Source organism: Chenopodium album, chromosome 9, assembly GCF_948465745.1.
Source record: "Chenopodium album chromosome 9, dcCheAlbu1.1, whole genome shotgun sequence".
Classification (NCBI taxonomy): Eukaryota; Viridiplantae; Streptophyta; class Magnoliopsida; order Caryophyllales; family Amaranthaceae; genus Chenopodium; species Chenopodium album.
In genome coordinates, this window is record NC_137842.1 from 65,611,043 (window position 1) to 65,628,087 (window position 17,045).

Genomic DNA, 17,045 nt, shown 5'->3' on the forward strand with positions numbered 1-17,045 from the left:
TTGGAAAGTAATAAAAAATGAGAATATTTGTACAAGAAATAAAAATTTGCAAAGATTTTAAGAATGTCCAAGACTCCCAAGTCATTAGTAAAAGATCTCGAATTTATAATTTTTGGGTCATCAATGTGCCATAGAAAACTACCAATCAAGCTTTGCCCAACCTAACTACGATGGGCCATTTACAAGCTGATGGCAGCCAACTAGCCATGCCTGCATAGTGACAACTCGAAAAATGTGAAAAAAAAAAAAAAAAAAAAAAAAAATCTTGCCTCCGATAGCTCTCAGGTCATGGGCAGAGTACTGACTCTGGCTAGACCCGAAAATATCTTGCCTCTGATGGTTCTCAGATTAGGTCATTGGCAACATTTCCTACTTGCTCTATCAAGATCCAATGCAACTTGAAACAAAACCCGAACTTAAACAAATTGAGAAAAATATGTTGGACAAATATATCTCTAAGCTCTAGCTTTGTAAGTGCATATTAAGCTGTCCATGCCCCTAGATTGCCCAGAAAAGGTCCTAGAAAAAACAGGTCACTTAGCAATGTACAAATATTATTGAAGATGAGCCTTCCTATATCTGATTTTGGCTTCATTTTTCTCCACAATATGGAGATCAGCCAGTAAGAAAGCAAACTAAATTAACAATGGAGAAATAAACAATCTCATTTCAAAATTTGAAGGAAAAGAAATCAACTTTACTTGTCATGATGGCAGGATATACAAAAAAGTTGACAACATAGGCAGTTTTTAACCGCAACCATAATGCACATCAGGATTATCGGCAACATGATCAAATGGAATTTCAACTCTCTCCTTCACAATGCAACGGATTTCGCCATCCTCCATCACCGCTGTTTTACCAGGGGGGCAACGTGCACCAAGTGCCCTGCCTTGGTCATTGGGTTGTTGAAACAATGACAGGACATTTAATTTGGTACCTTTTTTCTGAAGCTTAGGCTCAAAACCAGCCAAGCTAAGAAGAGAGATAACGCCAACAAGGGTAAGCATGGTCTTGGCAGTGGAATGAACAAGAAATCTAAATCCTCCCCATAGCTTGCTGGGTTTACTTTGAGTTTGGCTTTCCTTTGACTCGTTGCCCCCATTAAGACCATTTTGTGCAAGCTTACGTGAATATGGAGCACGTGAGGGATAATTCTTGTCTAGCACCAAAGAATTGGGAGAATGGGTTTGATATGGAGGAAGTAGCAGTTCATTGTCGTGCTCCACCTTCATACTTGCAAAAGCTTCTGCCTCTTGTATCACATCAGAGTGCTCCCCTTTATACTCACTGAGCTTCTTAAGCAACATCTTACGGCTGTACTCAATTTCTCCAATCACAGCTTCTCTTTCGTATTGCTGCTGTTGTCGTAAAGACTGATCCAAAACATGTAACAGTTAATACACATCACAGCAAGCCACCATCTGATAGACATGTCCTAAATTGAACACCTCTTAGCTACACACTAATCTTTACGCAAAATCAGTAATTGGACAAGCATTATATCATATTATTTACTCCCCCTCTTAGCTACACACTACAAGCTTTATGCAAAATCAGTAATTGGACAAGCATTAAATCATATTATTTACTTCCCCTGACTACTCCGCCTTACATATCTTCATTCTACAAGCCAAAGTACACTAAATTTTTATGAACCAAACATGATGCAGTGGTATTACCACTGCCTTCCACAACCCCGTCACAGGGCGATGCTTACACCATATGAAAGAATTGTAAACTAGATTCACAGACTTTTTTCTTCTTCTAATTGACTCATAAAGACACCAGCTTCCGGCTTCCCTGACCATCTTACATGTCACATTTCAATGACTAAATAGCAGAAGTGAAGAACCCTCCGATGTCTCCCTAGTAAATGATTGAGGCTGCACAGCAGCGAAACACAATTCTTTGTTCTTTCTTAGTTTTAGGTTGGGTAATTTCGCATACCAGCTATACATGAACTAGACCAATCCTTCCACAATTGGGTAGTTCAACTCATGCAAAAGATAAGCTTCATTTCAAGATGAAAAATTAAATCAAGGCACCCAATTCCAACCTTTTACAAATCACTGAAAGGATAGTTCTTATTCATAAAGGTATAGATTTAGGATTACGGGACCAGCTAACCGCGAATCGAAAATGAAGCAAGTAAGCAACTTTGCTCCAATAAGCACCTTATCAAAGCACACTATATTGGTAAGATAAAGAGTACACAAATACATAATGGGTACAAACATTAGCCATATGATTACTTAATCAGTTACTAAACAAAATGTGTTACAATTACCATTTCTTTTCCCCTAATAAATAATTAAAAACAAATAGAATTACTCGTAATCTCCTAGCAAAATTGGCAAAATAGCATACCACCAATTTCTGAAAATCCCAAAATATTGTTATAAACAGCAAACACTCCTAAATTCTGCAACAAATCTTCGAATAATACACCAAATTCAACCAAAATTAACAAATTCTTCAAATTAACAACAACCCAGAAACAGAATCACAAAACCCTAAAAACCCAAATGAAAAAAAATCAAAGATGAAACCAGAAATAAAGAAAAGGGATGCATAGAATTACTTGCAAAGAAGCGAGCTGATTCTCAAGGGCATCAAAAGAGTAGCAAATGTTCAAAAGGGCATCAGTTTCTTCATCAGCTTCATCACCATTTTGTGCAGAAGAAGAAGAATCGCCATTGTTTTGAGAAGCTTCAAGGTGAGATTGAAGTGGGTTTGTTGATTTATGAATGCAATTTGCGATTTTGGAGCGTAATTCAGATGCTCGAACTAACACCATTCCTATCCTCTCTTCTTCCATTTCCATCTTTTTGCTCTTGTTCTTGCTCTCTCTCTCCACTTCACTGAAAACAAGTAAACCGCCAAAAATGCTCTATTGCGGGGGTAGAGTTTTGGAATTTAGGGTTTTATTTTATTTTATTTTTTTGGGAAAGATATTTAGCACCGTGATTAAGAGAAATAAAGAAAATGATTTAGACGATAATTAAATTCCAATTTTAGATATATTCCCAAAAAAATAAAAAAAATAAAAAAATAACAAATAAAAAATCAACATAGATATGGCATTATGTTGGTATTAATGCCTTTTAAAGAAGTGTCTTAATTTATTTAAATCTTGTTTAGAGTAAAAATTCACCGTTTTAAAGCTAGTTAACCTTATTAGCTTATCACAAACTACCCATAATCTATTCGTTTTAGGAAATTAATTCATGTGCTAATACTTATGGTATATTCTAAGGTTATGTTCTGATTGACTGAATTGAGCTAACTGAACTTAACTTAACTTATCTTAACTTATTGGAGTTGAAATGAACTAAATTGAACTGGATATTTCATGAGAGAAGGAAATTAAGAACTTAACTTAACTAAACTGAAAATAATCTGAAGAAAACAGACCTTAAATCAAATTAAACTTGGTTTAGTGGAAAAGATTACACTAAGGTTAGAGTTTAAATGTTCAATCCCTACTAGAGATACTTTGAGGGTAGGAATCCCTTCCCCTTACCCTTCCCTCCTAACTAGCTTAGGTTTACTTCCATTGTTTAGGTTTTTAGCCTCAATATTCTCAATTTATTTATTTGATATTCATCAACTAGAAAATGCAAATTTGTGTGACTATTAATAGCAAAATGCTCATGTTGGCTTATATCACCTGTAAAATATGTTCTTCTGCATCATTTTTTTTCCCCCAATATTTCATTATCAAAAATATATTAAGCAACAATTCTCCAAGAAATTGACAAAACTAATCTTTCTTGAGTAATACTTTACCACTACATAGGAGACCGACCAATCACACATATGCCAAAAATGCAACCAAGCAAAAGCCAAATTCCATTCCCTTAGCTTATCTTCTCATATTTAGAGGTTCAACTTGAACCACAAACTAAGCAATTTCATCAAGATAATAATGATCAAATAAGCTCAAGTCCAATTACATTGAAACATTATCAACTTTGTTGTCTTGTTCATGCATAATTGAGTGACATCCTCGCGACACCAATAGACATAACAAGACCTTGAGCCAGTTTGATCAGCACCTCTTTCGCGCTATGTTTGTGTATCAACCATCTACTCAGTTTTTTCAGCTCATAAGTGGGTGTATGATCACTGCAAGAGATCCTTGGGGAACTGATAGCGGAAGGAAAAGTCGTGGGGAATCCATTCAATGCCTTTCCATCCTTTCTTATGTCGAAAGTTGTAACTAGAAGTAGTCCTGTTTCTCTGAAGATCTGCAGGAAGAATCTGCTCCAGAATCTTCATGAATTCAGGTGGGTGTAAGCTGGATTCTTTGGCATAACTCTCTACAATCTTTGGCAGTAGTATCTTGTTCTGTTCTTTATGAACTCGATAATTGCTTAAGATGTACTGGTCTCTTGCAGCAATCAGGTCTTGGAACACTCTCTGAGGCGTGTATATACGAATCTATGTACACACATAAAGCACAAGATTGTTACACATAATGTATAAAACTTTCAGTAAGACCTTCAAATAAACAGTGATGTTTTGTTGTAAGGTTATTACTTGTGGATCGGAATGGCTTCCACAGCAAAGGGAAAAGTAACATAGAGGTTCACAGTGATCAATCGCGAACATTCTTCTTCTGTCTCCAGTCCTGAATTTTTTCTTAAGATGGAGTAGTTTATGAAACCACTGCAAGAAGATGGATACATACACATTCAAATTGTTTCATGACATAAAAGATTTAAAAGTAATTATAATTACTTAAAAGTTAAAGAAGATATACTTGTCCCGGGTGAGGCAATTGGTTCCCAAGAATGTAGTCCTGTATCATGCTCACACTGATAGTATGACTCCCAATACTATATGCAGCCTGTGTAACACGAGCAGCTTATAAACAACGATTTCAAAACATATACACCATACTCCCTCCGTCCCAAAACTAAGTTTTAACATATTCAATTTGGATGGTTTTCCCTGCATTTTTTTTTGAACTTGTGACTCGTGGGTAAAATCCCACCCATCCACTTTTTATTCTCCACCTCTTCCTGCTATAATCTCTGCTTTATAATGCAGTATAAACTTAACTCTGGGACAAAGCGAGTATTTTTTGGAGATGAATTAAACAATGAGTAAATTCTGAACCTTTAATATCAAGGACACTCGTTTAAGCTTGTTTTGTGGCACTCCATACTCCAGAAATGCCTGTATTTCGCGTTACCAATAAAAAGACTTCAGCGTTATACAGCAAAGCTTGTAAGAGAAGTTGATACAATGCTCAAATTTGTTATTGGTAATAGCATTCTTACATGCATCACAAGAGCATTGTGCACATTAATCCAAAATGCCAACTTCTCTTTGTGGTTCAATTTGCTTGGTTTTACTCCATCCAATTTGTTAACAAGTAACCTGCAGACAAAAAATGAACCTCACTGCAAGATCAAAAACTGAAACAAACATTTAATACTATGAGTAATGAGTCGATGATAGAATTACCTATATTTATGAAGCATGGGCTCAATATCTCTGAATTTAGTACTGTCCCTATGAATCTGAAGGACCTCAACCATTTGACAGTAAGGTCCACTAAACTCGAAATGTCCTCCTGCTTGGTAAGGTGCATCTGAATGTAAGTCCTGAAAAGATTTTATCCTAAGAGGACTCCACAAATTAGATTCATGAGTTTGTGGTGATCCACTTATCGACGATGGAATTGATACAGCAGGTGATGAGAAATTGTTGCTGATCACAGAATTTCCTGCCAGTTTACAGTAAATTGCTGAAATGCACCTGATCATCTCCTCTGAAAGCCAATTTGCTGTCTCTTTAACATCACTGAAGTTATAGGTGGCTACATTGTTTGAAACTTCACAAGCTTCTGGCTGATGAGATAAAATAATTTATCCAATTCAGCATCAAGAGTTAAATTCTTTAGCAAAAATAAGTTCAGCTAAGGGCCGATATGATAAGTTCAGATAAGGAAAAGTAAGTTCAGATACGGGTTTTCATTCAGGTGAAACCGTGAAACGATCAAAGCCATGTTCTTTACTATCAGCTGTTTTCAGATTACTTTATTGCAGAGTTCATTCAGGTGTATTACAGTACTAAACAGAAACTTGAGGATTTATATGCATTCATGTAGCAAAATTATAATGATAATGTTACTAGTAGAAGTTTTACATGAAAAAAAATACATTTATTTACCTCTAGCATAGTAAGAGGCAAGGAATGATAAGAATTTACAGCTTCTGCAACCTTTCCTGCTAGAGGAGATAATCGACTTGCATAGACTGTCGATTGATGAGATAACGAAGAGTGACTCCGGTGAATGCTACTACCAAGCACATCTTCTTGTTCCTTAGCTTCATTATTGTGTTCTTCTAAGCAAATGTTGTTAATGACAGGTTGATCTGCAGGAATCTGAAAACGATCAGAACAGACCTTTTGTTCTGATAAAACATTGTTGCTGTCTTTTGACAGTGAGGCTAGTCGGCGATCAAGTGCTTTCTGATACAGGGAAACAAGATACTTCTCCAACTCCAGTACTTCCATCTCTAACATCGCGATTTCCCTAAGAAGTTCAGTGACAGACTGAAGCAATAGGAAACATTACTGCGCCGTTTATATCAGCAAGAACTTTCAAATTAGCATTAATAATGCATTGGTATAAAAAGTGTTACCTTTGGCTTTGAAGATATCTGAAGTTGAGAAACAGGTTTCTCCATGTTTACAGCTTCACAAGTGTTGGACAATAATCAGCCTTTTCGGAGTGTCGATCTGAAAGAATGAGCTTTAATACAGTTTGGTGGTAAACCAACTGATGAAGGTAGAAGTTGCTAAGTGAGCTTCTTCCATAGAAATTGGATGTACATAAAGTGAAACTAACTGATGTTTCTATTGTTATTTGAAGACTTGGGTTTTTCTAAGGACTCGAATACTTCTGAGCTGAAATAGTTGCACTAGTTACTAAAGTAATAGGACGCAAAATAATACTGATGGTTTTAAATATAAACCTCTATTGTGTACGATGTCTTCCTTTTTATTACGCCTCTATCGTTGCTACATTATCCTAATCTCTCATAAGTCATTAATTATAAAGAATACATCATAAAATAGTTTAAAAATTATACTTCGTATGATACTAATATTAATCATGATGTAGGGAGTAATTTTTATTTATAATATAACTAAAAGAGCAATCTTTTTAATTAACTAGTGGCTTCCTCTTTTTAAAGGTTAGTTTACTTTTTAATACTCCGTATTATTATCACTTTTAATTTAGTTCACATGTTTCCCATAATCTCTGTTTCCCGTATCTACTCGCTCAATACAACTCTTATTTTTTTTTTTTCCTTTTCTTTTAAGATTGCTCAATACAATTCTTTATACCACCTAAGTAAATAAAATGTGTTTCATGCCATCTATTGTCTCAGGAGTATAAACCAGTGATTCTAACATTCACAAGCAAGTTCAAACTTTGGAGTATAGTAGACTATTCAGATTGACTTCAGAGCTGAGAATGGTCCTAAAATTGACAAAACACTATATTGGTAATACTTCTTTATGCTTATATAATCCATAAATGAAAGAATTTAACACATAAAAGGAAATTGAAGAAGATAGCCAAGAATTCCCCTTTTATTTGCCATCTTTTTACCAAAAATTCTCACAAAAATCGGTCAGTAAAATAAGATGGGGAGCATATTTATTACCATAGACATACATATATTCAATATTCTAAACATTGTCATTGTGACATACGGTGCATTGTCAAGCCTAATAAAAAAGTTGTATTCAAGAAATTCAACAAAATTTCAACGCAAGAGGCTCTTATAATCATTCCCATAATCTAACTTTTTGCCTAATAATCACTCACAGTACCCTCAATCAATGCCTTTATTTTTTTGGGAAAGGAGAAAGACATGATCTGAAGTTATTCAATAATTAGAATAACTAAATCACCCTTATATAGCTTCAATCAATATGTTACTATTGCTATGAACGCAAAATAGTCATTTGCAACATGTCAAATGACTACAATACATTTATTGCGTATATGTAAATAAGTAAGCACGGGATACTATGACAGTCTTTGCATCCTTTATTAGTTGTCTAACTGTTAGACAGTTAATCCGAATCTAAGTAAATAGGCTCGTGAACAAAAGATCAACGTCATGAAACTATGAAAGCGCAGTTGTATTCAACTAACTACACTCACGAAGAAGGCTCACAGAAGAAACCAACATAAAAACTGCAACCTAAGTAAAATCCAACAGATTTTGACAGTAAAGCACAGAAGTGTAAGCTGAAGATAAATACAAGTTCCACATTTATTGCAAACAGAACAAATTACTGAGATATGGAGTGAGACTACTCACACGAATGTCAATCAAATGTCCTTTGGAAAAGCTTAAAAACACTAAATATTAAGAAAAAAAAGGGGGGAAATTTTTCATTATTCTTGAAGTAATTTTACACAGTTTTTTTGTGTACAAAATTGAATTAAAAAGGTGGGTATAATTTGTTGACTAGTCCCTTGTCAAATGTAAAGCAAAACCACTTAATTGTCTGTTGTAGTAACTTTAATTGGACGTGGTGGTCTAATTTTTTGCATGAAAAGAAGGGGTGGTGGCTTTTTGGTTGTATGGCTACAAAGTTTATTTGAAATGGTTAATTTGATTTTAGCATAAAGGTTGTAAGTCTTGTAGTGTACTATTATGCACTTTGGTTATTGCATAACAAGTTTTCCAAAATTTAAGATCTATATAGTGTTTACATGGTCATGAAAGTCGCTCTTCTAATTGTTCATCTATATTATTCAAACACTAGTATGAGACCGGGTATAAGGGCCTATTCTCATTTACTGAACTGAGATGAGCTGAACTAAACTGAACTTATTAGATCTGACTGAGCTTATTAGAGCTGAGCTGAGCTGTACTGAACTTATTAGAGCTGAGCTGAACTGAAATGAATATTTTATGAGAGAAGGAAATTAGGAGCTGAACTAAACTGGACTTATTAGAGCTGAGCTGAACTGAACTAAAATTAATCTGCCAAGAACAGGGCCTAAGTAAATTAAATATGTAAGCATCATACAATTGGACATGAGTACAAAGACTATCACCCAAGCCAATAGTTTCCGTCGGAAAACCAACTTTACCAAAAGTCTAAATTGATGATTACTGATTAGAGTCTCTAGATGGATTTTTTATGGTTGAAATCATGGGATTGATTTGTATATTCTATTAATAGATTAGTTCATTAAAAAATCTATTATGGCTAATTTATATCCCAATTAAACATTAATAGATTAGTTCATTATTATCTCTATATGGCTAAAAATGATGGTCTAGATTATATTATGTAGGCTCCTTTTATCATTCAAGTCAATCATGCATCCAAACACATTAAAGAATCTCTTTGATGACCCCTTAACTTTTGATAAATAAAAAAGCCAGCTTTGCATGCAGAAAAAGAAACTTATTAAATGCATGTAAGATGAAGTAAAGATTGATGCCTTTGCTTAATGCCCCAAGTGATGCAACCAAAAGGATGGATATTGATTAAAAGGCAATATATACCTTAAAAGGGCTGAAAGTGTAAAATAACCAAAATTTCCATTAAACAAAAAGTGTAAGATAATTAAATTGATGATGTGAAATTACTAGGTTTTGGTGGGCTTTCAATGTCTAATTGCTCATCTCTTTTTGTCTTTGGTCAAAGGCCCAAAAAAGTTTGTCTTTTACAGCATGCATGCATTATAAGCATTAAGCAATATGCTTGATTCATCAAATTACATGCTTTCTCCATTAACAAATTGTTGGACCATATTGATTACCATGCTTGTCAAAGCATAAATATTATTATTCAAATTTTAGTGCATCTAACATGTACATAATTAAGTTTATTAATTTTATGTTTATCAATGCAAAAATTTGACCATTTATATAGGTTCCTATGTAAGAATAAAAGAAAAATTGATCATTTAAAATTGACAATGAGATCCAACCCTTAAAATTTATAAATACTAGTATTTTTTTTTTTTCAATATTAGTAAAAATATCAGTCGAAGTTGATGAATATTAGTGCACAAATTTGAAAAAAAAAAGGTGCTACTACCAGACTACCACCATTCCTAAAAATTCAATTCACTAATAACTGTCATGTTTGAAATCAAATAATGTTTAACTGTATTTTTACAAATTAAAGAATGATTTATATGAAGATAAAAATTAGTACTTAAAATCTTATTAGATTCGCCTCTATGTAAATTTTAAAGTCAAATGAACCGAGCTTTGGAAACAGAAGAAGTGTAGTTTTAGTTTTATGTCACATTAATTTTTAGTGCTTTCATCCCACTAAAATTGAATGAGCATTTATGCAATCCAGTTAGAAACACATTATTCTCAAATAAAATATCTTATGCTAGTACTCTCCGTTTCTTATTTATTTACAAGAAACACCATAGTAATTGACAAAATTGGACTGACAGGTTTGACAAAAATCACTTACAGTACAGTTACATTCTATCTTGTTCCATAAAGCTTATAACTAAGCTAGACTCACTTGAGAAAATTTAAATGGGAAATGATGGAGTAATTTTTAGATTAATTTTGCAAAGTAATTTTAGATTAACAATTACTTATCAACTAATACTAGAATTATCCAATTTGCTTATTTCAAAAAAAAAAGAATTATCCAATTTGCAAAAAAAAAAAAAAAAAAAAAAAAAAAAAAAAAAAGTCTAATATGTCAAGAATAGGAAAAAAAATTTCTTTAAATTAATTACGGAGTAATTTTTACTTTTTTTTTTTTTTTCTAAAAAACAATTGAAGTACATAGAATTGCTCTGCTATATTACAAATTTCAATTTGGATTGTTGTCATTAAAAGCAACCCCTATATTTATAAGATTAGACTCAAATCATCTAAATTAAGTGATTGAGATTTATTATAGACCAGGGAGGAAGTATGTGTACATACTACATTACTACTACATAGTGTAGTGCAAGGAGACTGACAAGCTATATCATAAAATCCAAATGAGCTAGGTCATCTTGACATTGACTGATAAATAATTTATGGTTTGGTAGGACCCAATTTTAAAGACAATAGAATCATTATGTGATAATTGAATTGAAGAAATGGAGTATATTTAGAGGAATTAAAAGAGCTAGACTTTGGGTGACCATGCTTATGAATGTTATGATTCATGGATCCTCCTCACTTCAAGAATACTAGAAGTGTCAAAACCGCACCCGAAAATAACCCGAAAAAATCTGATTCAGATTTCAACTCGAGTGGACACAATAATTTAACAGGAATCGAGTTCAGAAATTAAACCAAGCTGACCTGATCTCACCTAATCAAATCTGGACATCTGAATTGACACCTCTATTCAAGACTTCCCATATGAGCCCCATAAATCGACTGCCCTTCAGCCCGATACAATTATGGGCCTTCATCAATCTCACAAAAAGCCCATATAAGCTTACCTAGGATGCTATACTATGCTAATTTCTCTACTGCACATCTTAAGTTCAGGCTTGATCATTTGTGTAGAAGTGCAGAGGATGCTGATGCAGACTCAAGTGTAGACCTAGACACACACACATGGTAAATACAGATGTTCGGAGCAATTTGAGAATAGATTATGTTTTCTGATCATCGATGAATGTGTGTGCTAGGAGCTGCATTTATAAGCACACCTTAGTCTAGACTCGCTCCCCTATCACCTCTAGTTACTACTATATTTGTGTTATTATTTTAAGCTTCTCACCAATATTGTTCAATACGGAGTACTTCTATGTTATTGTTAATTAAGTTAGATGTTATAATCATAAAATAGTTTTTTTTTTATTATTATTTTTATTTTTTTTTATACCTATTCACGAGCTTCTTGAGCCAACTTTGTCGTGTGCAGCTTGCCAGCGCAAGATCTAGGAGCGTTCATGAGCTTCTTGAGCCGAGCTTTGCTGTCTTCAGCTCACAAACTAGCTAAACTCATTAACACCCCTAATTATGGATATCAGATACAGCATGAACAGAAAAATCAGATGCTTGAACAAGTCCCTTTGATTCATAAGGAGCAATAATGTGAGTATTCTGTTGAAGGGAACCCAACAAATCATTCCCAATGCAATCATACCTGCAAATTAGTGAAATTGGAACAGGTATCAGCTTCAACAAATTTCATGCCAAGTAGTCTTGTTTATTTTCAGCAATTAGATTCGAAGTACTTCGTATATACTTACAGTTTTTTGCAGAGGTCATCAATGGTATAAGTTAATGGAATGACCTGCATCCTTATATGTATCGCGATATCTATGGTATGACTGTAAATAAGCTTCTCCATCAACTCAGAGAGCTGCTCAACTCGAGCTTCCAATTGCTGTTGTTGATTTTCAAAAAGATTCTGTTTAATTGTTCTTTCTGTTTCAGTCATCTCACCCTCGAAGAGCTCATTCCCAAACATATAGAAGGCAAATACATACGAGTAGGAAAGAATACGTCTTGACCTAAATAGTCTATCGGATCCATTTTTCACCCAGCTAAAATCTTGAGTGTGTGTATTATTTTCTTGAGAATTTGGCACCATATGTTTTATTCTCTGCTCTAATTTTGCTTCCAGCTTTATGGAATCCTTGTGGCCCTTGTAATGCCTATAATAGTGTGTGTACCGATGAAGGTGAATCTTGCCATCCTGCGCCTCAGCTGTGGCTTTGTAACGTGCACAACTATGATCAGAGTAGTGAAATTTTTTACCGCATGTCCAGCTGTTCAGAAGAATCAAGCAGTGGATCAAATCTCAACTTAAAGCAATGTCTAGGATAAAGAAAAAACATAAGCCAAAGTTGAGCAAGCAAGGAAAAGATCACATTAATGGAAAGGGAATTGCAGTAGCCAAGATTATAAGTGATACATATGCAAGTCTCACCAGAAAAAGCTCCCACAGATGCATCTAACAACGTTACAACCTCCATTCTTCTCCACAGCCTTACCACACGATGGGCAGCATTTTGTATGGACAGTAATCCACACACACGTGTCTGACTCATTACACTTCTTGCTCCACATCTCCCACATCAAGCATGAACAAGGAGAATGTGCTTTAGATAAGCACTTAAAACAGAACTGTAAACCACATCTGCATTCCACTTCACAGAAGGCATCATCCATAATACGAATAGCATTACCACAATTAGGGATGCTAGGGCACCACTTAACCATTTTATTATCCTCGATATATGATTCGAGAAGGAAATGATCAAACTTCTCTACCAGTTCAGGTTTAGTCTTTCTTACTAGATTCCTTACAATGCCTTCATCACATATAGCATTGCATTGGTGAGCCATGCACCTAATCCGCTTACTCTCACCATCATTGATCTTCACAATAAAATGCTCAGTCCAGCCTGAATCAAAAAAAGAATGCAGATTAAAATGTATCACTTTAGAGTAAGATCAGGGTCAGGGGAAGCACCAAATACAGGGTAATTAGACAACAAATCAGTAAGATATGCGTAAAGGGACCTGGTTTTTGACACGGGAGGGAGGGAGGGGGCGGGGGTATTCCTAACCAATCACAATAACAAAGGAAGCAGAAAACTTGGTTCAACTTTCCATACAAATACCATGACAAAAACCAAAACATTAATAATCCTCTAATTTCCAAAATTCAATGTTATTCCCTCTTCTCTATTTATTTTTGAGTGAAATAAAACATCCATAATATAGTTTTTTTTTTTTTTCAACCGGAATGTTTGGCTCTGAAAGCAGAGAAAAGCCTTTGTTAGCTCCTCAAACACATGAACTTGATAAATCTAGCATCATAGTTCAATCATACATAAGATGGTATCAAAGGACTGATGTTTTCCAATTGAGCTCTACAAGTGACAATTATTTTTCCACACATATAGAACATAAGAGTATGATGGTCAAAGTTTACCAAAAAAATATACAGCCTCAAGTATTTCGAAAGAAGTGCTAAACCCAATATAAACAGACTAATCACACTAAAAACATCCAAGCCAAGTGAAATCATTGCTCACCAGACGCGACTAATAGTTACAGTTGACCAGGCTATACTACACTTAAAAAGGTCATGGCATCTAAATGTGACTCAACAAACTTACACTGCTATCTGTAATTTCTTCTACTAAACCTGAATCAAAACACATTTCAATTAATAATCCATCTGCATACCCTAACCAACGCTTCCTTATCTAAGGACGGTATCTAATGGATTAAAACTCATCACATACAAAGTACAAACATTAATCCTTCAAATACATATGATGCAGGAGGTGCATTACAATCTACAATAAATTACTCACAGTTATTGCAGAAAGTATGCCCACAATCCATCCGTGTTGTCTCATTACAAGGAACATCCTCGATGCAAACATTACAATTGAGAGTTGAAAAGGATAATAAGCCACGAGCATCATGTTCAAGTTCAACCACAGTGACTCCAGCTTCAGCAAATAAGTAAGCTTTACCCTTCTCAACAAACACAGTAAATAACCTATCGACGTTCCACTGATAGTGAATCAACAAAGTCCGAGCATGGTGTTCTTTAACCAATAACAAGTCCATCACCCTCCGCAAATCCTCCCTCTTAATAAACAAATAAACATATCTGCAATTAGTAAGTAACATTTATGACTAACAGAACATATACAAAAATAATAATCACCTGTGCTATTAATAGTGACTCCCTTGTAATTACCTGTCAATAACCAAAACAGAAAAATAACAAAAAAGGTTAAAGAAAAATAATCTACATTCCAAATTTGACAACAATCACAATTAAAATAACTACTCCCCTGTTTTAAAACCCATAATTAAGACTTTTCCCCCAAAAAAAGCGAAATTGATCAACTGAATTTCACATGAAAATGCATTAGAAAATCGGAAACCATGCATTTAACCATGATTAACAAGTAACATCAAAAACCCTAGTTAAAACTATCATAGACAGAAATTAAAAAACACAGACAAACACATTAATAAAGTTAAATTGAGGAATTTGATGATCAATTTGTCCATCAAAAGCCCTAGTTAAACCTTTCAAAAACAGAAATTAAAAAACACAGACCAAAATATTAAATTGAGGAACTTGATGATGAATTGGTCCCAAATTTAGAAATTTACAAGAAATTAAACACACCCAGAAACCCAATCTTGCTAAAATCACCAATTTTGATCAAATTGCATAAAAAGATGATAACTTTTCTCTCTCCTAAAGTACCTGGCAAGAGGGTGTGCTAGAAGAAGACAAAGAAGCGACGGAAACATCTTGAATTCCGTCGACAGAACAGTCGTCATCATTGTCGTCGTCATCTTCATAAAAAAGGGTGGAATCGTAACTTTCTTCTTCATTGTCAAAGTTCAGAGCTTTCATAATGTCGGATGTAATTAGGTGAATTTTCTTGGATTTTCAGAGAGATTTTGGGTTGAATTACGCCGGCGGAAAAGAAGAAAAGTGCAACAAGATACCGCCAAATTTTGTGATTTACTGGATTCAATTATATCATCAAGACTTTACTCAACTTTGACCTTAACCGACTTAATTTAAGTAGTACGGACTATAGAGTACTCTGTTTGGAGTAAACAACTAAATAATGGGTGTCTTAAGCACTACGAGTAGTTTTTTAGTTAATTGAGTAACTTTAAAATACTCTTAGTTTTTAGTGGTTGAGGTAGTTTTTAGTGGTTAGGCACCATCATTACATGATTAAAAAATTAATCTCTAATAGGGTGATTTGGGTAACTTTTACTAGTTGAGTAGCTTCTATTATGTTTAAAAAAAAAAAAAGTAGTTTCTATTGAAAGTATAGAATAAAATTATTACTCTGTAGTTTATCAGGAGTTATTGATAATTTAATGTATACTTTGCTTTAAGAGGGAAAAAAAAAAATTATTTTAAGAGGAAAAAGTAATTTTAAATAATACTAACACTTATATAGTTATACTACTCCGTACTCTTTTACTAGTAGATTTTATTTAACACAGTTGAGCAACTACAATGGTTGGCTAATTCATATAATAGCTTGTTATGTCAAATCATCTTTGTAAGCTACAACAATTCTAGCTATTTGTTGCTCCAATGGTTAAGCTAGTTATAAATTAATTTATTTTTAAATTTAAAATATTTTTTATCTAATAAATATCTACCAAGCTAATTAGCTCTACAAAGCTAATTAGCTCTACAAAGCTAATTTGCTTGCCAAAGCTAATCAGCAAGATGTGCAACAATGGTATAGCTATTAGTTTAAGAATTTTAATATTTGCAAGCTAGTCCCTTTTTTCAACCATTGGAGTTGCTCTAGTTATTTATCTTACAATTAACATTCACACTTCTAATAAAATTCGCCAAAACCTAACTCTTTTACTAGTAAATTTTAAATAAATCAATAATAATATTATCAAATTTAGCATTAAGTTGCCAGAAATAATACAATAATGATCCGGTCTTCTAAAATAAAACAACTTATTTTATTATCTCAGGATAATACGATGTTTAGATACAATGATCAAGTGTTGTAAAAATAAAAGCAACTTTTATAATACAACCTTTAGAAGTTTAGATGGTATATGCTCAAATGTATTGTGATTGGTTAATAATTTTTATTAACAATTATTAAAATAACTTTTTCTACTATAACCCCTCCCCACCAATATCTTTTATGTTTCTAATGTATATTGGATCAAAACCAATTTCATGTGATCAAACATTGAAAACGAATCATGCAAGTCCTTGCTGCATGACTAATACTACGTAAATGATTTCTTTTTATATACAATGTACAACATTTGTGTTCATTACATGAATATCATAGTGTGACAGATGCATAATCTTCCTCCATTTCTACTCGTATTTAGTTGACACGTTTAATTTAGGCACACATATTAAGGAGAGGAGATGAGAGTGTTTGATAAAGCAAGTGGGGTACATTAAAAAAACTAAGGCATAAAAATTATCCTAAAAGAAAACGTGTCAACTAAAAACAAAACTCCTAAAAAGAAATACGTGTCAACTAAAAAAAAAACGGAGGTAAG

General features: G+C 33.7%; 3 protein-coding genes across 4 annotated transcripts; all 3 read right to left on the reverse strand.

The window, feature by feature from the left end:
* Positions 1–640: 640 nt before the first annotated feature.
* LOC145558811 (plastid division protein PDV2-like) lies at positions 641–2,971 on the reverse strand. Its single transcript, XM_081620149.1, has 2 exons — positions 2,585–2,971; positions 641–1,376 (listed from the first exon to the last, which is right to left on the reverse strand). The coding sequence occupies exons 1-2, from the start codon at positions 2,825–2,827 to the stop codon at positions 750–752; spliced, it is 870 nt and encodes a 289-aa protein (XP_081476275.1). The 5' UTR covers positions 2,828–2,971; the 3' UTR covers positions 641–749.
* Positions 2,972–3,069: 98 nt separating this feature from the next.
* Positions 3,070–6,958, reverse strand: LOC145558809 (uncharacterized). 2 transcript variants are annotated; one of them, XM_081620147.1, is made up of 9 exons: positions 6,663–6,958; positions 6,187–6,573; positions 5,773–5,864; positions 5,479–5,634; positions 5,292–5,391; positions 5,128–5,187; positions 4,769–4,855; positions 4,546–4,674; positions 3,073–4,446 (listed from the first exon to the last, which is right to left on the reverse strand). In XM_081620147.1, the coding sequence occupies exons 1-9, from the start codon at positions 6,705–6,707 to the stop codon at positions 4,129–4,131; spliced, it is 1,374 nt and encodes a 457-aa protein (XP_081476273.1). In that variant the 5' UTR covers positions 6,708–6,958; the 3' UTR covers positions 3,073–4,128. The 2 variants fall into 2 exon arrangements, with proteins under 2 accessions (XP_081476272.1, XP_081476273.1); XM_081620146.1 differs by having other exon boundaries at positions 3,070–4,446; positions 5,479–5,864.
* Positions 6,959–11,133: 4,175 nt separating this feature from the next.
* LOC145560203 (putative E3 ubiquitin-protein ligase ARI1) lies at positions 11,134–15,483 on the reverse strand. The gene is made up of 6 exons (XM_081621462.1): positions 15,235–15,483; positions 14,680–14,712; positions 14,318–14,600; positions 12,919–13,396; positions 12,236–12,757; positions 11,134–12,129 (listed from the first exon to the last, which is right to left on the reverse strand). The coding sequence occupies exons 1-6, from the start codon at positions 15,385–15,387 to the stop codon at positions 11,997–11,999; spliced, it is 1,602 nt and encodes a 533-aa protein (XP_081477588.1). The 5' UTR covers positions 15,388–15,483; the 3' UTR covers positions 11,134–11,996.
* Between the last annotated feature and the right edge of the window lie 1,562 nt (positions 15,484–17,045).

Excerpts from the sequence above, each read along its gene's own strand:
- LOC145560203 (XM_081621462.1), bottom strand. The coding sequence starts at position 15,387 with ATGAAAGCTCTGAACTTTGACAATGAAGAAGAAAGTTACGATTCCACC. Across the intron at positions 14,713-15,234 it reads CTAGCACACCCTCTTGCCAG|GTAATTACAAGGGAGTCACT; the intron begins GTACTTTAGGAG and ends GGTTATTGACAG. Across the intron at positions 12,758-12,918 it reads ATCTGTGGGAGCTTTTTCTG|CTGGACATGCGGTAAAAAAT; the intron begins GTGAGACTTGCA and ends TCTTCTGAACAG.
- LOC145558811 (XM_081620149.1), bottom strand. The coding sequence starts at position 2,827 with ATGGAAATGGAAGAAGAGAGGATAGGAATGGTGTTAGTTCGAGCATCT. Across the intron at positions 1,377-2,584 it reads ATCAGCTCGCTTCTTTGCAA|TCTTTACGACAACAGCAGCA; the intron begins GTAATTCTATGC and ends GTTTTGGATCAG.
- LOC145558809 (XM_081620146.1), bottom strand. The coding sequence starts at position 6,707 with ATGGAGAAACCTGTTTCTCAACTTCAGATATCTTCAAAGCCAAAG. Across the intron at positions 5,392-5,478 it reads CCCATGCTTCATAAATATAG|GTTACTTGTTAACAAATTGG; the intron begins GTAATTCTATCA and ends TTTTGTCTGCAG. Across the intron at positions 5,188-5,291 it reads ACAATGCTCTTGTGATGCAT|GCATTTCTGGAGTATGGAGT; the intron begins GTAAGAATGCTA and ends CGCGAAATACAG.